Genomic DNA, 26,000 nt, shown 5'->3' with positions numbered 1-26,000 from the left:
ACAGAGCTGGGACTAGTAGTGCACAGGCACCCTGACCCCTGCCGCCACGCTCTTTCTCCTTATTACTCTGTGTCTCTGTCTCCTACGGTTAGATACGGTCTTTTAGGAAGAGCTGAAGAAAAGGAAACTCACCTATGTTAACAACACTATGTCCCAGGAACTGTGCCAGGTGCTTCATCTGCATTGGCTCATTTTATCCTCACAACCCCTTAGCCAGGCAGTGATCACCGTTAAGCTGTTTGTACACAGATGGAGAGGTTAACTTACTGTTCTGTAAGACCACAAAGTTCTTTCTGCTAGGCTCTGTTAAATGCCTCCTTCATCTCACTTACCTCCTCCCTCAGCCTCCCTCACACTTTGAAGCACCCTTTGATAGGCTCCATTGGGAGGTTTTAAATGGCAAGGCTTCCTTGGGTTGAGGGCAATGGGTAGGTCATTTGTTACAGGCAAGTCTGAATACAGAAAATGTTGGTCTGAAAGAGAGTCAAACAAGGCCTTCTGGGGAGTGGGGAGTGTGGTTTTTGAGGGAGTGGACTTCTACTAGGCACTGGTATGGCAGGGGTGGCAGGCTGCTGTCAATCCAGGCTCTCCTGCAGGCACAGCCTCTGGAAGGAAAGGAAACAGAGGGTGCATCTCAGGCCTTTGTGTATCCTTTGTGGTAGTTCTACCCAGGAGACAGGTAACTGATGCCAATTAAGAAAATCTTGGGCCAGGTGCGGTGGCTCAAGCCTGTAATCCCAGCACTTTGGGAGGCTGAGACGGGCAGATCACGAGGTCAGGAGATCGAGACCATCCTGGCTAACACGGTGAAACCCCGTCTCTACTAAAAAATACAAAACACTAGCCGGGCGAGGTGGCGGGCGCCTGTAGTCCCAGCTACTTGGGAGGCTGAGGCAGGAGAATGGCGTGAACCCGGGAGGCGGAGCTTGCAGTGAGCTGAGATCCGGCCACTGCACTCCAGCCTGGGGGACAGAGCGAGACTCCGTCTCAAAAAAAAAAAAAAAAAAGAAAATCTTAAGTTTTTCAGATCACAGTACTTCTTCGTCATTCATGTATTGACATTAAATTCATGCATTAAATCCATGCTCTGTTGTCCTGCAATTGGAAGCGATCTGTTCTCTGTAAAGACCTCTAGGAAAGAATGCCCCAGGTCTCAGCATCTCTCACTAGCCTTTCCCCAGGCATTGGAAGGCTCTTGCTGTAGAAACACATTTAAAACAGGATTACGTCTTTTATTTCATGGATCTTCCTTCTCAAGTGTGTAATCCAGGGCTTTGAATGCAGCAGGTATTTTTGCACTTGATGTAGGGTAGGAAAGGGAAGGAAAATTAGATTTGCCCCTTCCGATTGTTGCAGCTACAGTCTTAGAAATTACAATTTGGTGAGGAACTGGCAATGGATATTAAAGTAATATCACTTCGGGGGAAACCATTATATGAAAATAAAAGCTTCTGTTCATAAGGATATATTTTAAAATCATTTATTAAAATATTGCTTAGAATTTGAAAATTCATCAATAGGTGAATTGTTTGAAAAGTATGGTTTATCCATACAGTGAGATGTTATACGCTTTTAAAAATAACTTGGATCTACATGTAGTAACCTGGAAAGAGGCCCATTATACAGTGCTTAATGAAGAAAGCAAGTTTCTGAGTAATGTATATAACATGATTCCATTTATATACAGCATACACCAACAGCACACACTTTTATATATATATATAACTTAGGTCTTATATATATTTGCATGAGCAAAAAATAGAGAAGAGTACACAGTAAAATGTTAATATTACCTTAAGAGGGTGAAGTTTTAAATGAAAGAAAAATCTAACAAAGTTTAAATTAAAATAAAATCCCCTGAGAAGAAAGGGATCAGAATGGTTACATGGTCCAGAAAGGAAAAGGTGGACTCAATCACAGCTTTGTTTTACCACCTCCACTCATTGTGCATTTTCAGGTCGGGTTGCCCTGACGCACCAGAGATCAGCCCTATCCTAAGGCAGATCACAATGTGTTATGCCACAAGTGATATTGGTAAACAGAGTATTTGGAGAGTCAAGGCTATAAAACTTCTCATCTGTGAAAGTTTCCAAGACATACAAGAACTTTGGTATCTTGATAAAAAGAATGTGTCTCCAGCCACACTTGGAATCTACCAGGCTTCTGGTTGAGGCCCTGTAGCCTCCAGGGTCTCCCTGTCCATATCAATAGATACTGCTTGCAGGACCTACCTGACTATGAGCCATTGATTATAGCTATATTTAACCTATGAGAACCAATGCATAAGACCCCCTGTAGTACCTAAATCTATTATAACGCTTAGTATATCACAGTTAGTCATTTAACCAACTCTTCCCAGAAGATAAGGGTCACCAATGCAGAGATAAGTCTCTTCACCTTTTAGTACAGAATACTTAGCACATGCTTGGCCCACAGTCACATAAGGTTAATAGAAAAAAATATGTATTAAGTTATTGCACTGGATAGATTGAATGGCTTCCAGTGGCTTTCAGGGATTCTGGAGAGATTTCCCATAAAAAGGTAAGCCTTCATGAAAGATTTAAAAAGGAGGAAAGGGGTGGAGTGTACAACCTCCACTCAGTAGAAAAAGCTAATTCTGTTGTGGCAGCACAACAGAATCTTTTGGGTCTTTCTCATCCTTAGAGAAAGGTAGGTAAGAAGAGTGTTCAACTTTTTAGAATAAAACAGCAAGGATTGAGCTATAAATGCAGAAGTATTATACTAAGAAAATGCCTCCCAGATATTGTTAAAGCAAATAGTATCATATTCAGCACAAAACCACAGTGAATTGATTTAATCAGACATTATCAGAGCAAGGAAGAAATAACATTCTGGTTCTGGCACAAAAAAAAAAAATCCCACCTCAAATTGCTTTGCAGGTACTGGTGGCACTCAGCAAGTTGTTCTTTGGAATATTGGGCCTTGGGTTAGGGAGGAATAGGACCACAGAGGCTTTTGTATAGGAGAACGGCCCAGATATGGGGCTGCCTGGAGGTTCAGCCAGGTAGCTGGCTGCTGCAGCCTTGGTGTGGCTCCCATCTGGTGTGGAAGACACTAAGAACACTGCTGGGTTAGCTGCCATGAGGTGGTGATGGATCACGGCTGTGGCCTGATTCTTGAGGAGCCATGGATTCACTGCAGTGTGCCATGGCCATATGTGAACCCTGGCCATGTGTGAGGTCCCCTGGGAGGAGGAGGAGAAAACCACATAATACATCCCCCCTTTTAGCAGCAACCACCATTGGAACAAGCTAGAGCCTGAGATTTTCCAGGCAGCATGGTCCGCAGGTTAAGAATGCTGCTTCCTGATTCTAGGGGCCTTTAATTTTGGGCAACAGCAAAAGGAAGGGTTCGTTGGCCCCTAGAGATGAAGTATGGTACAATCTTCACCTTCTGGGGTTCCAGCAAGGGCTCAGAGTTGGCAAGAGACAGAAAAGCAGAGTCCCAACACAAGGCAGGTGGAAACTCAGAGGGCTTGCTCAACCTTCTGGTTCTGGTGTTTGTGGGGCCTCTACATCATCTATGCCCACAATTAATCTGAGCCTTTCCAGTAATAGGAAACTCACTTCTGCAGCATCTCACAAAGCTGGATAACCTTTCTAATTATAACCCTCCCTAAGAGTCTCATCTCAACCACCAACACAGCTTTCCTCCAGTCCAGGCCTCTGAAGAACCTCTGAGTTAGAGATAGACCTCTTTACAGTGTGGGGTTCTTGTTTTGGATCTTCTGTAACTTAGAGATCTTCTTCCTCTGTAGGTCTTTTTGTCAACAGATATTCTTGTCCAGTTGTCCTCCAATCATCACTGTCCCTTAGAATTAGAGACTTAAAGAATCCTGATGCCCAAACCTCACTAAATCGTACTCTCTGGAGGTAGAACCAAAGCACTGGTATTTTTAAAGCTCTCCAGATGATTCCACTGTATAGCCAAGGTTGAGAACCACTGTCTTGCTCCCTGAACCTGGTCAACTTCTTGGGGTTTATGCTATGGAATCAAGTATCCTAGATTTGAATCTTACCTCTACCACTCGGGCAATTTATTGTGTTTTTGTTTTCTCATCTGTTATATGGGGATAATAGTATCTACCTCAAAGAGCTGTTGAACCAGCTACATGAGAACACATGTAGGTCAAGAATAGTCTCTGGCATATAGTCAGTGTTCTATAAAATTTAGTAAGTGTTATATAAAATTTAACTCATGTGCCTAGGACAGGGCCTAGCCAATGTTGACATAATATTTGTGCACTTGCCGTGAGATAGGCATTGTTCTATGCACTTTATTTTTGTTGCGTTGAAGATCTCGTATAAGAAAAATTACGTAAATAAAATGCGTCTTCAGAACCTCTTTACCTGGTAGGGTCTATTGTTTCAAACTACCCATTTAACTCATACCCTAGTGAACTCTCTGAACCCCTTATCATCCCACGTGTTTTCTTGCCTCCCATGAAAATCTCCTTAAGAGTTCTACAGAAGATGTGTACCCTTAAAAGCATCCAACATGACTAAATTAAGAGCTCATCAATGGTCAATTCAATATGTTTTGTTGCCTCTTGTTAAGTCTAGTGCCTATTAATGAGCTAGGCATTTAAGAGATGCCTAGTAAATTGTTTGTGGCATGACTAAACTAATGAACCTGGTAAAAGACTATGCTAATGTATTTTTGCAGAAGAGATGGAGAAAGACTGAATTCACATGAATGGTGGGGATGCTGAGAAAAGGGTTCTACAAAGTACCTACTCTGTGCTAGGCACTTTTCACCATCATAAGAAGTGAATGTTCAGGTCATCTCTTGGTGTATAACAAATCACCCCAAACTTAGTCTCTTAAAGTGATAATTAGCTTGCTTGTGACTTTGATCTTAGGTGATTACATAGCAGGAACTCTCTTTGTTCTAAGACAGCTCGCCAGGGGGCTAGAGTATCCACTTTCAAAACAGTTCCTTCCTGGACTCCAGCCTTTATGGAACCACCCTAGTGGCATAGGCTCCTCACTCCCAGCCCCAGGCTGGCTCTGGGTTGGATGGGTTGGGATAGAAAACTCTTGCCATGAGAATATAGCTCTTCATCTCAGCCTCTCCACTCCCCATTCCAAAGGGAGACGTGTCTGTGCTTGGGGAGAAGCCAAGCAAAGCAAAAGATTTCAACAGCGAAAGGAGGAAACACACCCACTGAGGTTCTCATAGCAACATAATCACGCACAGGCAGCAGCCTATTCCGGTGGGAGCTTGTTTCAGCTCCCCTCCTCCCTGGTTAGTCACAGAAGGGATGCACAAGCAGAAGCAGTGCCGGGTGGGGGCAGAGTGTCGGACTGAAAGTCAGGAGGCTGGGGAGCTGGGTCCTCGGCTTGCTGATGGACCATGGACAAATGTCCTCCTCTGTCCAATCTTGGGGTCCTTATTTGTAAAATGAGAGGATTGGACCACAGAGCGGTGAGAATCGCTTCTTTTCTGATTTCCTTTGATTGCACAAACACCGAGACACTTTTGGTAGGGGATTAGGTGTCTCTCAGAATCTTTTGTCTCTGAGAAGATGCCTAGAGAAAAAGGAATTCAATAGGGTAAAAGTCATCCTCCAGATTCACATCATTTTATTTCCCTACCACTCTCTGCACGTTGGCAGGATGTGAACGGGAAGAACGACTGGGTGTTGTCAAGGACTCTGCGCACTCACCCCCAGCTCTAACCCAGGTCTGTGTTCTGAGAAGGGAAAAGGTTAAGGAGGTTAAGGCCATATTTTTATTCAAGTTCTCACACACACACATGCACACACACACAGTCTCATTAACTCAAGCCGCTTGCTACATTTTCATCCTTCTCATTCTTCATCCTCTCCTCTATCCCTCACTTCTCACCTCTACTTAGTGCAATGTATCCTCTCTTTCCCCGAGGACCAGATGATGGAGGCATATTTCGTACTGAGAAAGATTCTAGCCCTTTTCTTCAATGGACTCGGGTTAGTTGAGGACAGTCAGGCTCACACTTCCCAGTTATCAAAGGTGATGATAAAAGCAAATAGGGCATTTGGGAGGGACCTCCCCAAACAAGTACAGAGATGACGTGAAGACAGCCGGGTGCTCAGGCAGCGTCTTTTAGGTCTCAGTCCCTGACTTGTAGGCTGAAAGCTTAAAAGTGCAGCTGCTTTAAGGAGTCAGCCTGAGTGTCCTGCTGCAAAGGGAGAGGCAGAGTGGGGTCCCCCGCTTTTGTTCTATCTCCCACTGCCCGACAGATGGCCAGTAAGACAGAGAAAAAGCAGCTCTCAAAGTGAAGACAGGAATGCATTGTATAAAAATTCACACCCCCTGCTGCCGCCTAAACTCCCTTAAAAAAGGATCAAGAGAATCCTGATGGGTGCGTGACATCCTCCCTCTCTCCCATAAAAGGGACTTCAAAATCTGGCGATGGTGGGGGAAGGGTGAGGAGGGAGAAGAGAAATGCGTGGGCAGGGGGCTGCCAGGGAAGACTGGAGTTGGGGAGGCGGCGGGCACTGCAGTCTCGCATTTGACTTTCTCCCACCCTCTTTCCCAAGCCACCCTGGCCGCCACCTTTGCCCCTGCCTCTCAACCTGAAAGGGGCTTGGAGTCCCAAGGGCTTTGGGTACAGAGAATGGGAGAGAAGGATAAAGAATGACACCACACTTACCCCTAGAGTTGAAGGAGTTAAGGACCCTCCCCCATCCAGACACCCACCCTTTCATTCCCCAAACCATAATTCGCCAAGGAAGGATCCAGGAACTGGCAGAGGAGCCGGAGAGCTGGGGTGGGACGGGGTGGGGAGGGTGCGAGTTAACTGTGGCCCGGTCTCGCCCGGAGCTCGCCCTAGGTGGGAGCACGCGCACCGGGTCTGAGAACCTGCAAGAGCCTTGCCCGGCGCCTGCTTTCTCTGGGCCCCCAGCGCGGGCCTGGTCTCCGCGCAAGTTGTGCGCAGCGCCAGGGAGTGGAGGCGGCCAAGACCCTCGGAGACTAGGGGAGGGGGCGGGCCCGGGGGCGCTGGGGGCCCTCGGTCTGCGCCCAGCCGCCGCCTGCTCCACCGAACCTCCTACCCCGCCCCCACTCACCCGGCTCAGCCCCTAGGAGAGACGCGCAGGAAGCGTGTTGCTTCGCCCAGCGGATCGGCAGAAGTTGAGAGGAGTTGGCGGCTGCCTCTGGCCGGCCGGACTTTGCGAGCAGCCTGGAGAGGATCCGCGACCGCCGCCGCCGCCGCGGAGCCTTCAGGGCGGCTTCCCTCGCGCTTAGCCCGCAGCGCGGGTGGAGAGGGGCGGGGAGGGGGGTCGGGGGCACGAGAAGAACTTGAAACTGTGTGAAGGAATCCGGAGCAGATGAGAAAGGAGGAAAATAAAACAAAGTGGAGACTGCAGAACAGACTCCACTGTGGCTGACTGTGCCGGCTGACGCTCCAGCAGAGGGGCTGGGTTGGAATTTTTTCTCCCATTCTCTCGCTCTCTCTTTTAAAGCTACACCAGCTCTCTCTCTTTCTCTACTATCTCTGTATCACCAAATCCTTGCTGGCTCTTATGGGCATGAAACACTCCTCCCGCTGCCTGCTCCTAAGGAGGAAAATGGCGGAGAACGCGGCAGAGAACACCGAGGTAAGGAGGCGAGCGAGCAGGGGCTCTCGGAGACCCCGCCGCCCACCCGGACCACCGCGCCGCCGCCGCCGCCGCTCAGCACCGAGTGCCAAACTTTCCCCAGCTTCATCCCGCTTGCTTCTGCCGGCCTCCGTGTGTGTGTGTGTGTGTGTGTGTGTGTGTGTGTGCGCGCGCGTGTGTGTGTGTGTGTGTTGGTGGGGGGTGGGGGGGAAGTTCATGTCTCAGGTCCCCTCCCTCTTGAAAATGCAAAACAGTCACTCTCACCCCATCACCCTCTCCTGCCGCCCGCTGCTCCCTTCTCCTGCCCCCAAGTCCCAAACCCTGGGCAGCCGCGCTCCCCTGCCCTCTCCTTTGGGCTCCGTGAGGGCTCCCGGGTCCCGGCTTTGTGCAGAGCTGGGGTGGGTAATCCTGGGGCCAGGTCTGCTCCCTGCAGTGTCTTGACCATCTCCTGCCGCTGCCTCAGCTTTACCCTTCAAGCTCGAGTCGGTCCCCGAGCTCTCCGTCCCCGCAGCAGCGCGGAGAGCTCCCGGCCGCGGGGGCCGAGCCGGCGGGAGGGCTTGAGCACCTCCTACAGACCCTCCGGCCCAGATCTGGGCCAGAGAGAAGTCTGCAATCGTCAGATGTCAGAGCCGCCTCTGGGGCGCTTAACCCGGCAGGGCACACGGGCCGCGGCCACCTTCAGCACCAGGGACAGCGTCCGCCCCTGCCGCAGCCGAGCCTGCGCGGACTGTGGGGGCTGCGCGCCGCCGGCTGCAGTGAGAAACGGGTCTGCAGCCGCCCGTCCCGCAAGGGCTTTTGAGGAGGTCGCTGTAGCTCCGCAAATTGCGTTCTTGGCCCCCGCCTTCGGCGGCCTTTTTCTCTACTCTCCAGCTGGCCCTGAGCCGCAGAGAGCCCTGCTGGGCGTTGTGTCCCAAGACTCGAGGCTGTGATCCCTCGCCTCGCCCTGACCCCGCTGTCATTACAACAACCGGACTATTCCGTAGGCTCTGGGCACCTGTAGTCACGAAGGGGATCAGCGTGGGCAGGCCCCTTACCTTCCTGGAGAAACGGTGCGCCGAGGTGGGGGCGGAGTGGGGCATGTGTGTGAAGATCATCCCTTACTCAGTGGCAGGAAAAAGACACAGAGAGCAAACTCCCGGGCTCTATTAATAGCTGGGTGTCTGGTGGGGCTGCCGCACATTTCACATATGGTTACCCATATGCAGCGGGGGGCGGGGACGGGGGTGTGGCGCGGGGATTGTCCCTCTGTCTTGCCGGAATGCAAAAAGGTAGAGAGACCCTTCCTGGTCTTCTTCCCTTGAGGTCTTAACTCTGCTGCTAAAACCCCTGCCCCACCGCGTAGGCAGCAACGCTTTATCAATCCCCATCCTCTGAGAGACTAGAAGCAGCATGCATCTGGCAATTGTCGGTTTCAAAACAAACACGCTCCGGGACTTGAAAGCAGTGGGGCATTCAGTAGCGAGTGCTGTCTCCTTGAGTTAGGGCAAAGCCTGCATGCCTGCCGTCCCCTCACCACTTCCTCTTCCCCAGCCCCCACCTGAGAGCAGACATTCGGAATGATGTGCAGTGCGAGGCGGCTAGCCTCCCAGAAGAAAGCCATCCTTACCAGTCCCCTCACCCTCCGCGCTCTGATCGCCCACCCGCCGAAAGGGTTTCTAAAAATAGCCCAGGGTTTCAAGGCCGCGCTTCTGTGAAATGTGGAGCGAGCGGGCACGTAGCGGTCTCTGCCAGGTGGCTGGAGCCCTGGAAGCGAGAAGGCGCTTCCTCCCTGCATTTCCACCTCACCCCACGCCCGGCTCATTTTTCTAAAAAAAAAAAGTTTTGGCTGGCCCCTTTGCCTCGTACCCCCGCTGCCACTTGGGGTCTGGGTGCAGACCCCTGCCAGGTTCCGCAGTGTGCAGCGCCGGCTGCTGCGCTCTCCCAACCTCGGCGAGGGTTAAAGGCGTCCGGAGCAGGCAGAGCGCCGCGCGCCAGGCTATTTTTACTTGCTTCCCCCGCCGCTCCGCGCTCCCCCTTCTCAGCAGTTGCACATGCCAGCTCTGCTCAAGGCATCAATGAAAACAGCAGTAGGGGCGGCCGGGCTCCTGCGAACAACAACAAAACAAACAAACAAAAAACCACGTTGCGTGCGGGCCACCAAGGCAGTGCGGGGAGGGACGCACCCAGCTGGGGCTCCTTGGAGGGGTGTGAGCCAGGTTGGCGGATCAGTTCTTAGCAACTTCCCTGCAGAAGGGGTAGAACCCAGACTTGGTCAAACGTGCCTAGCGGAGGCATCCAGGCAGCGTGACAATCACTTGGTTTCCCTCCAGGAACTGGCTGTTTTTGGAATAAGCCAGGACTAGAGCAGCACTTCCAAAAGTGGGGTGTTGTGGGCTTGCCTGCATTTATGGTGGATGAGAGCGGCAGGAGCACGCCTCCATGTGTGTCAGTGGGTGGTGCGGAGCGTGGTAGTGGTCCTAGTTCTGAATTGCACATCTCTTTATCAAGCGCCGGCTCTGTACCAGGAAAGCTAGGTACCCATGAGGACCACCTGGTCCCTGCTCTGGGGGGGCTCAGATGTCCACTCTCATGGACAACTATGATGGATAATCCTGTAGCCACCTTTTCCTTTTTGTTGTTTATCTAATTCCATCCTCACAACAAACCTGCGAGATAAGCAAAGATTAGTATTCATTTCTTATCCCCATTTTATAGTTGAGGACACCGAGGCTGAGGTCAAGCAGTAGCTGAAAGTCATCTGGTGGGTTAAGTCAGCCCTGAAACACAGATTGCCCCCACTTCTGATTCATTGCTGTTTGCCCTACCCTTGCTATTTCTAACAAGATGCCATGTGTGAATGGGAGTAGATGAGGAGTGGGCGGAGAGGAATACTTTGGAAGGGAGAGATGCAGTGATGGGGGTGGGCCAGGATGGGAGGAGGTATTCCTTCACAAGGTAAAGATACAGAGAGATACTCCAACCATTGGGCAGGAAGGGAGCAAGTGAAGAATAAAACTACTTACATTGTGACCAGAGCCTCCCTCCACAAAGTGAAGTAGCCAGCTAGGGCATGAGAGCATCAACTTCACATGCTTGCTGGGCACTATTGGCAATGGGTGGCCCCGGAGGCACTCTTCAACCACTCTGACCTCAGTTCCCTTCTCTGTTAACTTGAGCTGATTCTCCTCATGGAATAGGGCAGGTATGGGTGTAAGGAAATGCCAGGAGAGCCCCCGGCACATGACAAACACGCAGTAGTGTTAATTGCATGTATGCTTTCTCCTGATCACTCAGCTATGCTTCTCTTCCTCAGCTAAGGGAATCACCATTCTCCTGCCAGCCTCTTCTCCTTCTCCCCTGTTCCTTGGGTGTCATCAGAAACCTCCTCTGTGGCCTTCTGGAATATTTGCAAAGCCTCCAGTCCCACTCTCCTCTTCAGCCCATTGTCAGTGCCCAAGACAGGTCATCTCACCTCTGCCCTCACTAAGGCACTTGCCTCTGAACTGCGGGTCCTCTTCTCAAATCCAGCCTCATAATCCTACCGTACTGGATCAGCTTTTGGAAGCACAAATCTGCTCATGATCAGGCAGCTCTTTAAAAGCTTAGGAAGTTGTCCTATTGCCTACAGGACACTGAATAAAGCCCAGCTTCCTTAGCATGGTGCGCATAGCCCATTAATACCTGCATCATGCAAATCTCGGAAAAGACCTCTGCCTGCATACCTGAATGCTTTTGTGCATGCTTTTCCCTCTGCCTGTGCCACTCTTTCCCCCTTCTCTCTGGAAAACAATCTTTTTCAACCTGCAAGACCCAGCTCAAATGTTACCTCCTCTGGGCAGGCTTCCCAGATCTGCCATTTATCCTCTCTCCCCAGGGAGGGTGATTACTCTTTCTTATGTGTTCCTAACGCCTGTCTCTCACTTTTCCTATTGCAAGATAATTGGCTTTTTGTGTGTCTATTTATATGTCTATTAGATAATGCACTTTTTTTTTTTTGAATATCCTGTTCTTAGTACTGGGCCTCACACACAATAAGTAATAAATGTTAATAAATGTTGACTGAATTGATGTTTGTGATTGTAAACAAACTCTTGAGGCTTCTGGGCTTTAGTCACTCATGGCTTTCTGGAAATTGGGATTCCTATCTCCCACCACCCCACCCGTCTGCTGTACTTGTGTTGCTGTGGACTTTTGAAACTCAAAATGGGTAAATATTCTGGGAATCAAGGTGCTGAAGCCAGTCAAATCACGGGTACATTTTGGTTATTCATGTACCTATTCAATATTCAGTAATGATTGACTCTTACTATGGAGTAGTCATCTGAATAGCAGATAAATGGATTAATCACAATTCCTAACTATGAACCATGGGGGATAATGGACCCTCCTGAGCTACTGCTTGCTTTACTGATTCTTGGTGAAAGTCTGATGCATGATGCATTATTTATGGTGATGACTCCCTGATTAGGGTTTTATCACCTCAAAGGAGAGCCCCCAGGAGGCAGGAAACAGTTTTAGCAAAGAGTCACTTTGGAGACTGTTTTTTTTTTGTTTTTGTTTTTTTGTTTTTTTAATGTTCTGTTGACTTGCTGGCCCAGGGAGAGGGAATAATTACAGGTTGGAAAAAATCCTACAATGTGACAGTGAGATTAGGGGTTGCAGTGAGTTATGGGGATAACTGAGCTGACTTCTGGCATGGTGTATCTTGGTGGTTTTGGCTAATAGATCTTTCTCCTCAGGAAGTTGCTTTCAGCTGAAGAACGTGGTCCCATTATTACAGGGGTCGGGGAATTGAGGAAGAGGAAGAATCAGGCCCAGTTCTTTGAGGATGGTCTTCATCTATGTCTGTTTCTGCAGAGTGTGTACACTAACTAGTAGACTATGGAGACAGACTTCCTCGTTTTCAATCCAGCTCTGGACCTAGTAGATGTGTTGCTACACTGAGGAAGTTGCTTATCGTCTCTGGGCCTTTTAAGATTGCTGTGATGATGAAAAGGGTTAATTCATGCAAAGGAATTAGAACATTGCCTTCTACATGGTGAGTTCTCAATAAGCGTTTATGATTATTATCCTGTTAGCTTTTAGGAGTCTTGCCAAAAAAAGTGCAAACTGAAAGTATTCTCCCACTTTCTCATTTCTGTAGCTGAAATGATCCATAAAGCCCCAGTCCATGTCACTTTTTCCTCCCTCTGCAAACACCGATTTCAGTCCTTAAGTGAGCTCAGGAGAATTAAGAAGATACCCACTTTTTTTTTTTTTTTGCCTGGCGAATTTGGCTTTTCGGAGAGTCCTAAATTGGCTTTTGGCTGTCAAAGACGGTGAAACACAGCACTCCTGCCTCCAATTCAGGAGTGGGTTTCATTTCCTCTTTGCTAACTGCGACGTGAAGTGATTATCACATACCAGTGTGGAACATGCAAAAATCTGTAAAAACAGTCCTTACACCTTGGAGTCTACTCTGCCAGCAGGGGGAAAATGGGCAGCCTGAAAATATGTGAACAGCCAAGGTAATTGAAAGCAGCCTCTGTGTGTGAGAAGCAAGCAGGTGGTGCTGTTGTGAACTGGCTTAGTCACAAGATAGAGTGAGCACAGCCTAGAAGGGACCTCTGAAAGGTCATTCTGTCCATGCTTCTGTCTCTGAGAACCAAACCCAAGATGCATTGTTGGCCACTCGGTCTCTTGTTCAAAAGCTTCAGAGAAGGGAATTTCCCCAAACTCCTCAAGTGTCTCAGTAGTGGGAAGTTCTCCCTGAAGTCTGAGCTCAAACTCTTCAATTGCAATCTGAGTCACCTTCGTTTATGTTATTCTGAAAAGAGATGAAAACTGGCTGGTTACCTTTCCATTTGGGGTTGTCCCACCCTTTTTACTAGTTTTTGTTCCAATTGATTCCAACCCCTTTTTCTGATATTCTGATATTAGACTTCTAATAGGAATAGCTAAGAGAGGAGTGTTTGAGATTTGCCTCTCCAGTATTATCCAGCCAAAATAGCCACTGGATATTTCACACATCAAATGTCTTTTCTTACTTCACTTGTTATAAGAATTCCCGGCCGGGTGCAGTGGCTCAAGCCTGTAATCCCAGCACTTTGGGAGGCCGAGACGGGCGGATCACTAGGTCAGGAGATCGAGACCATCCTGGCTAACAGGGTGAAACCCCGTCTCTACTAAAAAATACAAAAAGCTAGCCGGGCGACGTGGCGGGCGCCTGTAGTCCCAGCTACTCGGGAGGCTGAGGCAGGAGAATGGCGTAAACCCGGGAGGCGGAGCTTGCAGTGAGCTGAGATCCGGCCACTGCACTCCAGCCCAGGGACAGAGCGAGACTCCGTCTCAAAAAAAAAAAAAAAAAAAAAAGAATTCCCTCAAGCATCAGTTTTTCCCATATTTGTAATGAGTGGCCCATAAGTAAAGATCTCTTTTTAAAGTGTAATTTTATATTGAGCAAACAGCTTGATGTGCATGTTTTCATAAAGTCATAGAATCTTAAAGCTGGGCGGAAACTCAAATCATTTAATCGGGAGATAGGAACTACTTGTCCAATATCACAGAGCTCTTCCGTGTTGGGGTCAAGACCCTGTGGACTCCTGGGTCCGTGCTCTTTATACCTCCTTTAAACGTGGCATCTCATCTATTGTTTTTATTTTTTGTGCCAACTTTCTGGTATATCCTGATCTGTACTGTCTGAGACCAGTGTTTCTCTCCATAAGGTCTAGGAATCGTGCATAGTGAGAGCGCTCTCCTTCTTGTAGAACTTAAAATGCTCGCTTAATACATTGCATTGTGTGTAATGCTGTGAATTACATATATCCCCATTGTTGGATTAATAAACCGAAGCACAGAGAGTTACTGTTATTGGCTCAAAATCCCACAGCTGGTAAATGATGAGGCTGGAGCTCAAAATCTGGTTTTCTAATCGCCAAAATGCTTTTTCTCATCCGCTAGGCTGTGAAGGCATAAGAAGAACCAGAGTAGAAACTTAAAATGTGAAGAGAAAGGGTGGAGAAAATAACAGGAGGAAGAATGTGGAATGGTGAATTTGGAAGAAACCTAGGAAGAGACACCAGCCCCACCTTCCTTTTTCCAGGACTTCTTTTCTTGCTTCCACCGCCATCTTGCCATCCTCACTTTCACAGTCTCCAATACTATGCCGTGTGGGTGACAGGGGTCTGACATCATTGTGGCAGGAACAGCCGTCACCTCACTCTCCCTGTGCATCTAAACTATCCCTAGGCCTGGGTTCCTAGCTGGACCCAGTAGACAATGTACTTGTCTAACAAAGTATAGCTCTTTGGAAGCTTGACCCTAGGCCATCAGTCTTAGGTCTGGACTCTCATCCAGCTACTTTACTGGGATAAAATGAATACTGAAGGCTCCGGGACAGGAACTTTGTTTCTTAAAATTTATCTTTGTAGTTTCATCACCTGTGTTACCCTCCCAGGGCTGCTGTAATAAAATACCACAAACTGGGTGGCTTTAACCCAAGAGAAATGTCTTCTTCCACAGTTCTGGAAGGCAGAAGTCTGAAATCCAGATACCAGCAGCGTTGGTTCCTCTCGAAGTCTTCATGGAGAATCTGTTCCTTGCCTTTCTTCTGGCTTCCCGTGGTGGCCAACGATGCTCAGCATTCCTTGGCTGTAGACACATCATCTGGTCTCTGCCTTCATCTTCACAGGGCATTCTTTCCTGCGTGTGTCTATACATCTTCTTATAAGGACAACAGTCTTGTTGGATTAGGGGCCACTCTAATCCAATATGACTTCATCTTGATAACATCTGCAAAGACCCTATTTTAAATGAGGTCACAGTCACAGGTATTGGGGTTTAGGACTTCAATGCATCTTTTTGGATGACACAATTCAACCCATGACGTTACCCAGCACAGTGCCTGCCATATAGCAAATGGCTGATGAATGGCCTCAGAAGAGTTGCAAAGTCTGAGAAAGTGATCTCTCTCCCTTATCCCTTTCCTGCTTCTCATTTAGCTGCACACTGTACCCACTGGCTTCCCAGGGTCTTTATCATGGCTTTTTCCTTGGGCAGTAGCAATCACTATAGCAAGAGTTACCATTTTAACATACATATTAGCGTTGGGTGCCGTGTAAACTTTGTAAACATTGCCTTCTTTCATTTACTCAACAATATTACAAAGCAGCTCTTATTAATTCTGTTTTGCAATTAAGGAAACGGAAATTTTCAGAGTTTAATTATCCTGATGAACATTATGGAGCCAGTAAGTAGCAGAGCTGGAATGCTCTCTGCTGTTGACATGGCCTCCTTCCTCTCTTTGGTCCACACTCCCAACCCCAAGCTTGTCCTAACCTTTGCTCCACACCAGCTCCGACCCACCTGGAGATTTGGAAGATACACTTCCAGGTGTGGAAACGAGCGTGTAACTGACTGAAGCTTGTGGCTCTGTAATAGGCTCCCTGGGTTAGATCCCCTCATCCTCCCAGCGGTTTTGCTTTGTAGTTGTCAGAGGAATTACTTTAGTGGTAGACTTGGGCACTGATCAGCAACGTATTTGAAGGGCTATTCTGGAGGGTACGAAGGACAATGAATAAGCCGTGTAGGCCACCGACTTCTCAGCCTGCAGCAGTTTTGTGTGGGGGTTAATTGTGTAGGCTCTGGGGTTAGCGTGGGGTTACTAGTTGGGTCCAAGCTCAACTCTGCTGCTTCCCAGCTTGTACCACTTACTGCAGTTACCTGTGTGTGGGACTCATCCCCTATGCTACGTATGGGTAATGGTGCATTATCCCATAGGGTTATCGCAGGGACTAAGTGAGTTATTTCACATAAAGCACATGTCTGGCACATGGTAAATACTCGAGAAAGATTAGCTTTATCAGTAATCTGGGCTTACCCAACAGTGTATGAAAGGAGAACAGATAAGTACAGGGCCTTTTTGGTGACATTGTGGAATCGACACTGGGAGGGGTGAGAGCAGAGCAGTTGAGGGAAGGCACCTTTGATTCAGGGAATTCATTCTCGGGTCAGCCAGGTAGAGTCAAGAAAGCAGCTGAAGGCAGGGCTCTTTAGCTTCCCTGCCCAGAGGTCCACTGTGCCATGTGAAGGGCCCCAGTTATAGGAGGAACGGGAGCCTTTGTGACCCACAGGCTGCCTGCCACTCTCCAGGCTCACTCTCAGCTTTGGGATGTAGAACTCAGGTGTTTGTCCACACCTATCAGATGAAAATGAAGCCTGATGGAGCTCCTACAGGTGTGAGGGAATTGGGGTATGGAAGAGAAGTGGTCATGCTCTACGGGAGGCTCCCTGGGGGTAGACAATGCTAACTCAGGCTTCTCTTGGGCTTGACACCCCCTCAAGCCTTGCTCAGTTCCTACATGTTGATTACCGGACTGATTGGTGACTTTCCCCTGCGTTCCTACTGAGGGAAACTGAGGCATGGATATGAGATAGGAGAGAGAGATGCCCAGGCTGACATGACAAATTGGAGGTTTAATTATTGAGTTAAATTTCCTGTCTTCTTGGCACTAAATCCCACAGAATATAAGCTGTGTGAGTGGCACAGCTAAGGCCAAATGGGGCTAATGCCACTATAAAGGGAAGGCTGTTAACAAATTCCTCAATTAGGGCCCCATTTGTCACTCTATTGTGAAAGACCATCTCTTGTTAGCTAAAGTAAAGTGGTGGCCTTTCAAGCCTGGGTCTCCCAGAAAATGAAAGACTCTAATTCCCATAGTCACATTAAATTCAAGGATTTCATCTCTCTCTGACAAGCAGTTATGACAGTAATTCTCTGGGGAGGCTCAGTCAAAGAATTCCACAAACGATTATAGCCCATCAGAAGTGTAGATAGGGCCCTAATTAAGGCATGTTCTCTATTAACATGCATTAGTTCAGTTTTTGCCCACAGGTACATAGTAGAAAATTGATGACTACTCTTATTGAATGAGTCAGGAAAATAAACCTGTATATAGCACATGCTATTCCTTTTGTAAGAATTCTTTTTCTTCTCCTTTTTTTTTTTTGAGATGGAGTCTCGCTCTGTCGCCCAGGCTGGAGAGCAGTGGTGCAGCAAGCTCCGCCTCCCGGGTTCACGCCCTTCTCCCGCCTCAGCCTCCCGAGTAGCTGGGACTACAGGCGCTGGCACCTCGCCCGGCTAATTTTTTGTATTTTCGGTAGAGACGGGGTTTCACCGTGTTAGCCAGGATGGTCTCGATCTCCTGACCTCGTGATCTGCCTGCCTCGGCCTCCCAAAGTGCTGGGATTATAGGTGTGAGCCACCGTGCCCGGCCTTTTTTTTTTTTTTTTTTTTTTTTTTTTTTTTTTTTTTTTTTTTTGAGATAGAGTCTTGCCCTGTGGCCCAGGCTGGAGTGCAGTGGCGCGATCTCGGATCACTGCAACCTCCGCCTCCTGGGTTCATGCGATTCGCCCGCCTCAGCCTGCTGAGTGGCTGGGATTATAGGCGTGTGCCACCACGCCCTGCTAATTTTTGTATTCTTTCCCCTTTTTTCCCAAATTAAAGTTGTTGACCCAGAATGGTGTAGGGGGCAGTTTGGTAGTCAGATCTGATTTTGGATCTCACTTTCATCCCTGTGGGATTGTAAAACCCATTTCATAGGCTGGCCATGAGGATTAAATTTGATAATGGGATACGACATAAAGCTGGCAGATGTCTTCTTCTTTTTCCTACTGTTACAACTTTTAAGATTTTTTTTTCTGCCCAGTTGTTGTTTCACTTTTAGGAGAAAATTTATAGTTCAAAATGGGAATAGTCAACTCTGATGTTCGCTGAAAGTAGATACAAATGACCTATTCCAGACAGACTGCAGGGTGTCGCGATGTTTCTATGTGAGGATGTGTACACGCTTCTGAGTCAGTAGGTCCGTCATGCAGGAGAACACGCTCATCCACAAACACACATGTCCTGTGTGATTTGTAGTTCATAATATGTGAGACATGAGGTACAAATTTAATTACTGGCCTGGAGCTTCTGAGCTACACGCAGGGTCTGACATGTCAATGCGGGAGAGCGTGTTTCCTGTGAGAAACATGTTAAGGTGAGGCTGGGCGTGGGAATAGTTGAGGGAGAGTCTTGTAAAGACAGATCCGAGTTTTAGGGTCAGAGACGTTACGCAGCCTTGACTTTGCAGCTGATGTGCTTCGTTGATTCTGTGACTTGTGGTGCTGTGGGCTTGTTCCGGGCAGGGCTGTGGTCGCCTTCTCTGCGTGCTGTCTCCAGGTGACCCCATCCGCTCTCTCAGCATCATGACCAGTTTCCATCCTCAGACTGCAGCCCACATCTCTCTTCTGAGATTGGCGTGGCGTATCCGCCTGCCTGCAGGAGGTCTTCACTGAGATGTCATAGGCACCTCAGGTTCACTGGGTTGCCTCCGGAGTCCTGCCCTCTTCCCAGCTCCTGCCGTTCTCACTTTTCTTAGTAATAAGTCACCAAAATCACAAGCCTGGACTCTGCTGTCTCCTTTCTCCACAACAAGACCTGGAGATTCTACATCTGAAATGTTTCTCCTCTTTGTGCTGAATCTGTCCTCCACATTCCAGGCCCACTGTGGCCGTCCCTGTTCGTGTCTCTTCACCCCTGAGCTGGATCTCTGCAGTGATCTTCTGGATGTTCTCTGCGCACCCTCCCTTTACTTGCTTGGTTCCCCTCTCACAGCAGCGTGAGTGCACATTCTAGAATAGAAACCCGATAATGCTTCTCCCTTCCTTAAACCCCATCAGTGGCTTTTCCATTATTCTTAGGATCATGACCCACTCCTCACCCAGGCTCAGGAGCCCCTGTGTAATCATGCTTCTGAGCCCTCTTCCATCCTCATTTCTTACAAGCCCTTCCCTCTGCTCCAGCCACACTCAGCTGCCTACCTCCCCTCCTCAATTCATTGCTCCTACTCTGTCTTCAGGTCTCAGTGTGGATGTCATTTCTTCCAAGAAGGCTTTCCTGCCACCACCTGCAGATCCAAGTCTCCTCCTATGTTATCCTATAGCACCAATGCCTGCTATCTCAGCACATATCACCCTGTGCTTTACTTCCCTATTTCCTCATCTAGAAGTCAACCATCAACTTTGTGAGAGTAGACACTGTTTGTGCTCTTCACCACTGAACCCCAGCGTCTACCACGATAGCTGGTGCCTGCTAGTGACTTAAAACTGTTTGTTCAGTGAACTATCATTGGCCACATGTACCTTTCCTGTATGAAAAAAATGTTCTATGGATGCTAGCAATTAAATGAATATTTGTTGGTTCCCTTCCTGATTCACCGATTGAGGCTCTGTCAGTCACAGAGGATCCCATTAGAAGAGTATACCTCTGAGGTCAAAGCCACTGTCCACCTGACCGAAAGCAAGTCCGCAGTTAAGCTGTCCCAGTTAGATGTTCACTGCTGAAGAGCAAAGTCAGGCAAAGTCAGAGTTGCAGAGGTTTATAATCAATGCAAACTGAGTAAGAGGAGATTTTCGCATAGACAAGTGTAACCGGCACGACATAAGTCTCCGAAAGGGCTAGGGGAGGGAGGGCTTTGCCTGAGACAATCAAGAATGCCTTATGCTTAGGCAGTGGCAGCAGAGAGCCTGAAAAACCTTGCTTGAGGCAGGAGTGTTTTTGGGTTTGGAGCAGCCAATATATTTTCCCTGATCCACCATCACTGGCTGCTCTGAGCAGAAGATGCAGTGGGGGATGTTCTCAGACCAGAGATCTGAACCGTCCTGAGGCCAAGGCTCCTAATTGTGAGCACTCAGGGACCCGGGGTCCTGCTCGGGGGTGGGGCGGCTCTGCAGAGTGGACATGACCCCTGCTCCCAGCGTGGTCCAGGGGCCTTGTCTCATGTGTACTGTGGGTCCAACACAGCCATGCACTCTTCTATTTATAATAAGGTTTAGGGTTCTATATATAGCACTGTAGGATGACTACAGTGAGCAACAATATACTATATAGTTTCAAATAACTAGATGGAAGATACTGAATGTTCCCAGCACAAAGCAACGACAACTGTTTGAGATGATGGATGTACTAATTCCCCTGACCTGATCACTATACATCCTATGTATTGAAATATTACTATATTCACTATGAATATGTACAGTTACGATTTGTCAATGAAAAAAATAAATTGAATTTTAAAAATAGATAAAAATAAGTTGCTCCCTACTCCACGATGTAAAGAAAACCAAACCAATGGCTTGGACTGCCAGTACTGCAGCGTCCGCAAGGTCAGCTCTGGTGGCTTTCCTTGGAGGCTTCACTGAAGGGCTGCAAGCCTGTACCCCACCCCACTTTCTTCTTACAGCTTTGCCTCAGCGGCAGAAATCAGAGTTTTCAGAGCTCTTCAGGTCCACCCCCACCTCGGGAATGCACTCCACGTAATCCAGTCAAGGCAGCAGGGACCTATCCTGAGCCCCAACGAGCAGCTGCCTCAACTTTCCTGACACATTCGCTCCCGTTCCTCGGGCCCTCGGCTGATACCAAGTACCATAGAAAAAGTCAAGAATCAAGAGCCAGAACCCGGGATCCCGACCCTGCTGCAGAGAGTTGAAAAGTGGATGAAATGATCCCCCTCTATCTCAGTCTGTAGGCTTGCCCCCATAAATACACGGAGACAATGGGCATGAGGACTTTAAGAGGTAGGAGGTTGTGTGCAGGTCTTACACTTTGCTCTTATAACCTTACACTTTGCTTGTTATAACCCTGCTCTCTCAGGGGCCTCCAGGCAGCTCCATGCCTGTCTTCCCTTATCGTGCCATTGATGGAGCTGGATGCCAGCTCCACATGGCTGCCCCTTCCAGACATGCCCATGGGTGCCGAGTCTGTGCTGTTGAAAATGGAGAGATGGTTTCCCGTTAGGCAGCAAATAGCATAGAAGGTGGAGGTTTGGGGAACAGCAGGAAGACTTGGACAAAGAACGTAACGGGCTGTGACTTGGACAAAGGACTTGGACAAAGCTGAACTTTCTGGGTCTGTGACTTGGACAAAGGACATGGCTGTGACTTGGACAAAGGACATGACTCACTGCAGGCAGCCTGCTGGCAATTGCTTGTCTGGGGAAGAAACCTTGCTCCAGAAACCTCTGCCTTCATTTTTGTTTCTCACCTGCTGGCTCAGTCTTCTCCTTTTTCTCTTCCCTGCCCAAGCCTGGGTTTCTATGCATCTAAGAGCAAGAGCTCTTCATTTTCCAAGCAGGAGAAACTGTGAGGGGCTCACTATCCAAGTGGCAGCCCCAGCTTCTCGGCTCTGGGCTGTGTGAGCCTGGGTGTTGGAGAGAATCCAGTCCCAGGCAGCTGTTCCATTGGTGCCTGCTTGACTGGGCAACCTTACATAGGTGTCAAGGATCTAGCCTGTTCTGAATATGAAAAGGGCTAAAGGGGGAAAAAAGGAGGAGGGAAGATTTGAGTTTCAAATCAATTAAAGCCATCCTTCTTTGGCTTCCTAAGTGTGTAGTGCTGGGCCACTATTGCTGAAGTGCTGGGGCCTGGCTTATCTCCCAGGACATAGGCCTGAGCCAGGATGCTGTGTTCCTTTGGGTACCATGGCTGGTGCCAGCAGCTGAGCTTCACACTGGGGCCTTGGGAGTGTGGGGGGCGGGGGCAGTGGGAAGTGATGCCATGGCCATCCCTGCAGTCACTCTCCTTTGATGTGGCTCTTGACAGTGGCCTTGGAGACCCCCTTGCGATCCACTGCAGTGGACTCTCCTTGGTCTCATCTCACCTGGCCAGTCAGCCAGCTACAATAGACACTGTTGCTTGTTGTATTTGACTTGATACCCACTGCTCTTTGGGCTTCTAAGCTCTGCTTTCTCCTGCCTCTCCCACCTCCCTGACTGTTCTCTCTCAAGCTTTCATGTGGATTCTTCTTTCTCACCCAGGGATGTTGCCTCCAGCTTACTGTCCCTGGGTGATCTCATCCTCTTCTGCATCTTGGGACATCCAGCTCTGCACTTCTGGCTGGATTTCTCTTCCTTTGTGTTTTGCAGGCACTTTAAATTCAGCATGACCCAAACTGAGTTCCTCACCTTTCCTTCCGATTTGCTCATCTGCTTCTCTCCTTGTCTGCCTGTCTCACGAAGGGCACTGCCATTCTCCCCTTCACCCCAGCCAGAAGTCAGGAATCAGACCAGAGGACTCCCTTACTCTCACCTCCCTTGCCCCAATCTCAGATGATTTATGACAAAATCCTGCTAATTCTACTTTCTTAACACTGTTTACGTCCATCTCCTTCTCTCTATCCCCGTTGCCCTAGATCAGCACTCATTAACTTCTTCCCAGCTCTTGCTCCGTGCCTGTCTCTTCCCTGCACTGCAGCACAATGCCTGGGCAACAGGACGACTTAGTGGATGCTGGTGGAATGAATAAATGAATAAGCAAATGAACTATGGGTAGCAATTGCCTGCTCCAGGGAGTAATGCAGGGTGGTCGTTCCGCAGCTGCTTGGCTTTGTGAGTTACCCTCAGGGGTCACCGTTCTTCATCTCATTTACCCTCAGTGAGTTGCTTGTGAATGAATCCACTTTAGAACAAGGTTTGTGGGATTCAGGAGACCGAAGCTGTTGTCCAGGCTCTGTAACTCGCTCATCATGTGGCAGGTCCTTTTTGAGACTATTTTTGTCCCCGAGAGAACTGCAACACCAGTGATCAAAGGGTTTGAGTGTCTCAGTGGCTCTGTGTCTACCATGCAGCACTCTCCTTGGAAAGGAAGAAGGACAGAGAGAGAGAGAGAGAGAGAGAGAGAGTGAAGCTGGAGAAGCGGCGGAATCTGTAAGGCGGTATCTTGCTAGTTTCTTAACGCACCACGTTGTTCAATCCCCCAGCGTCACCCAGTCCTCTCAGAAAGTTCTCTGTTCCTCTTTTCCTCAGGACAAAGAGGGCTTGGTCTTGGGGATTCTGGAAGCCTCTTTGCAGAGCCCGGACACCTAAACCAAATATAGGAGGTACCTGCTGAACAGATAACTCCTATTTCAGTTTCCCTTATATTTTGGCTTGAACAGGGATTTTATGTCTAGTTTGAGTAGCTGACTGTGTGGCCTCCAGTAAGTCCCTTAGATCCTTCGAGCTTGCGTAATGACATCTTACCCGAAGACAGGGGCTGGGGCCCAAGATTCTAGCACATCTTGGAATGTGTTCCTTTCTGGGCTTCCTTCTGTTACTTCTACTCTTCCGATTGTAGTTTTTAGGGAATGTGTGCGCTCCCTAAAGTGAGTGAAGGGAGAGTGCAGTCTTCTCTGTCCGTGGTGAGTTCCCTGCCAAATCTTCTCTACTTCGTTGTATCTGGATCCTTCTGGAAAGCCAGCTATGTGGCTCTTTCATGTCACTTTTCCCGTCCTCAGCCTCTTTCAAGAGTTCTGGAGATGGGAGCCAGAATGTGGGGATAGAGAGCATCAGAAGTTACCAGTCATGGAAAAATGTTTAATAACAACCATTTTAGTTCAGTTCATTGCCTCAGCAGATCCATTCCCTACAGTATGTTATTTTGTGGTACTTTATCCTGTTCGAGTTTAGATAATGAGTAATAAAAATTATACCAGGTACGCTCTAGTGACTTCCTCCTAGGAGCCTACAGTGACTTAGCACATCTTGGAATCCTTCTTGAGCCCCCGGATACTGAAGGATCAGGCAGATCTGGGCAGAGGCAGGGGGCAGGGGCAGGAGTGATTGTGACTGTCCTTTGGAGAGGGAAGCTCCAAGGAGGGGACTTTGTCAGGGTCCGAGAGTTGGCCGCAGGGCCAGAGTCAGCCTGTGAGCCCTGACTGTTCCATGTGTCAGGCTGCTGTGCAGATTTTCTGGTCTCTCTGAATTCTTCCTGCCTTTCCTTTTTCTGTTACCCCTAAGGTGCTCTTTTGTTCACCACAGAACACTGAGCAGTTCTGGTTCCTCTGAGGTTGGTATCCAGTTGGCTCAGTGTCAGAGCCCTGGCTGGGCTGGCACCAGGACCCTCTGGCTCACCTTGTGGGGGTTGCCAGCACCAGACTGCTGTTGGGGTGTGGCTGGCATTCAGGCTCCAAGATGTGGTTTAGAGAGGGGTTGCTCACCCAGGCCTGCAGAGCCTCTCCAAATCCATCCGTACTTCCACTGAAGATGTCCAGTATAAGCGGGTCAGGGTCACTCTGCCTCCAAGTGGAGTGTAAATAAATAACACGTGGAGACTTTTTTCTGAGCATGCTGGCATCCCACATTTGCCCTTCTGTTCACTCTGCACCTGTCTGCACCCTGCACTCTGGAGCGCTTTCCTTGCAAAGCTGTCCCTTCCGGCTGGGTTCTGCCTGTGGGCAGCTACAACAGGAGCACCAGTGGGAGGGTGGGGAAGGGAGGGGCATTGATTCCCTCAGCCCCTCCCTATGGGGGGGCGGTCACTGTCGACCTGCTCTTTCCCTGACCTGAAACTTTCGTGTAGCAGCCCCCATACTCCCTCATGGCCTCTGAGTTCCAGTAACTTCTCCCCTCTTGCCTCCTACACCTAGGGCTCATCCCGGAGCTCCTCTCTTACCAATCCCAGGCGACTGCCAGTTTGCTTCCTCTAAGCTATGTTGTCAAAAATTATGGATGCCATTCATCAAGCACTTGGTATGTGCCAGGCATTTTTCAGAGCTTTCTACATGAATTCTCCCATTTAAGTCCTAAAAAAAATCCCCTAAGGATATACTAATATCTGCAATTTACAATGCGGAAACCAAGACACAGACGGGTTCAGTAAATTTCCCAGGATAACAAGGTTTCAAACAAAAGCAGTCCTATTCCAGAGGGCACTCAGCACAGGGTCTGGTCAACACATAGTGGCTGCTGTTTCGATTGTGGTGGCGACTGCTCATTAGGGTTGTTATCTGCTCACATGTTTTGCATGAATTCAGAAAAGCAGGCCTGGTTGGCAAAGTTAGGTCCACCCTCCACCTGCTCACTGGTGTGGTCCCTGGGCCAGTAGCATCAGCGTCACCTGGGAACTTGTTAGAAATGCAAACTGTCTCCCCATCCCAGACCTGCTGAATCAGAACCTCTTGGGGGGGGGCGGCGGCAATCTGTTGTCCAGGTGATTGTGGACATGCGGGCTTGACAGCCACCACACTGCACAGAACCCACCCACGTGCCCTATGAGTAGAAGCACATGCTTTCCCGCAGGGGCATTCACGGTCTCTGCACTCTGAGCCTGGTGTGGTTGAACTAGCAGGACGGGCCCCATTCTCTAGCTGGCTCTGGGAAACAGGCTGCCTCGGCACCCATGCATTGCCCTTGGCTGTGGCGGTTCCTATTTCCCATCTTCTGGTGACTGCGGCCAGCCGGAAGCCCGGACTCTCCCAGTGGTTGACTTCTCAGGTCTGTGCACCTGTTTGTCCTGGCTCTGCCATTCACTGGTCTCTCCCTGATGAACTGAACTTTACCTGTAAGGTCTCTGGGAGTCCAGCTTATATTTTGGCCTTGTGGATAAAGTATCCGCCAACAGCTGACCCAGCTTTCTTGGACTC

The 26,000-nt window shown here is 48.9% G+C and overlaps 1 protein-coding gene across 1 annotated transcript in view; it reads left to right on the top strand.

Annotated features, from left to right (window-relative positions):
- The first annotated feature begins 6,438 nt into the window (after nt 1-6,438).
- Nucleotides 6,439-26,000, top strand: part of LOC105484134 (protein arginine methyltransferase 8) — a 99,353-nt gene continuing 79,791 nt past the window's right edge. The window contains exon 1 of the mRNA XM_011745466.2: nt 6,439-7,603. Coding sequence (XP_011743768.1) covers nt 7,529-7,603 — 75 coding nt within the window. The 5' untranslated portion in view covers nt 6,439-7,528. The remainder of the gene's footprint in view (nt 7,604-26,000) is intronic.

Source organism: Macaca nemestrina, chromosome 10, assembly GCF_043159975.1.
Source record: "Macaca nemestrina isolate mMacNem1 chromosome 10, mMacNem.hap1, whole genome shotgun sequence".
NCBI classification, from domain to species: domain Eukaryota; kingdom Metazoa; phylum Chordata; class Mammalia; order Primates; family Cercopithecidae; genus Macaca; species Macaca nemestrina.
The sequence above is the reverse complement of the archived record's forward strand: the minus strand, read 5'-3'. Positions and strand labels throughout refer to the sequence as shown.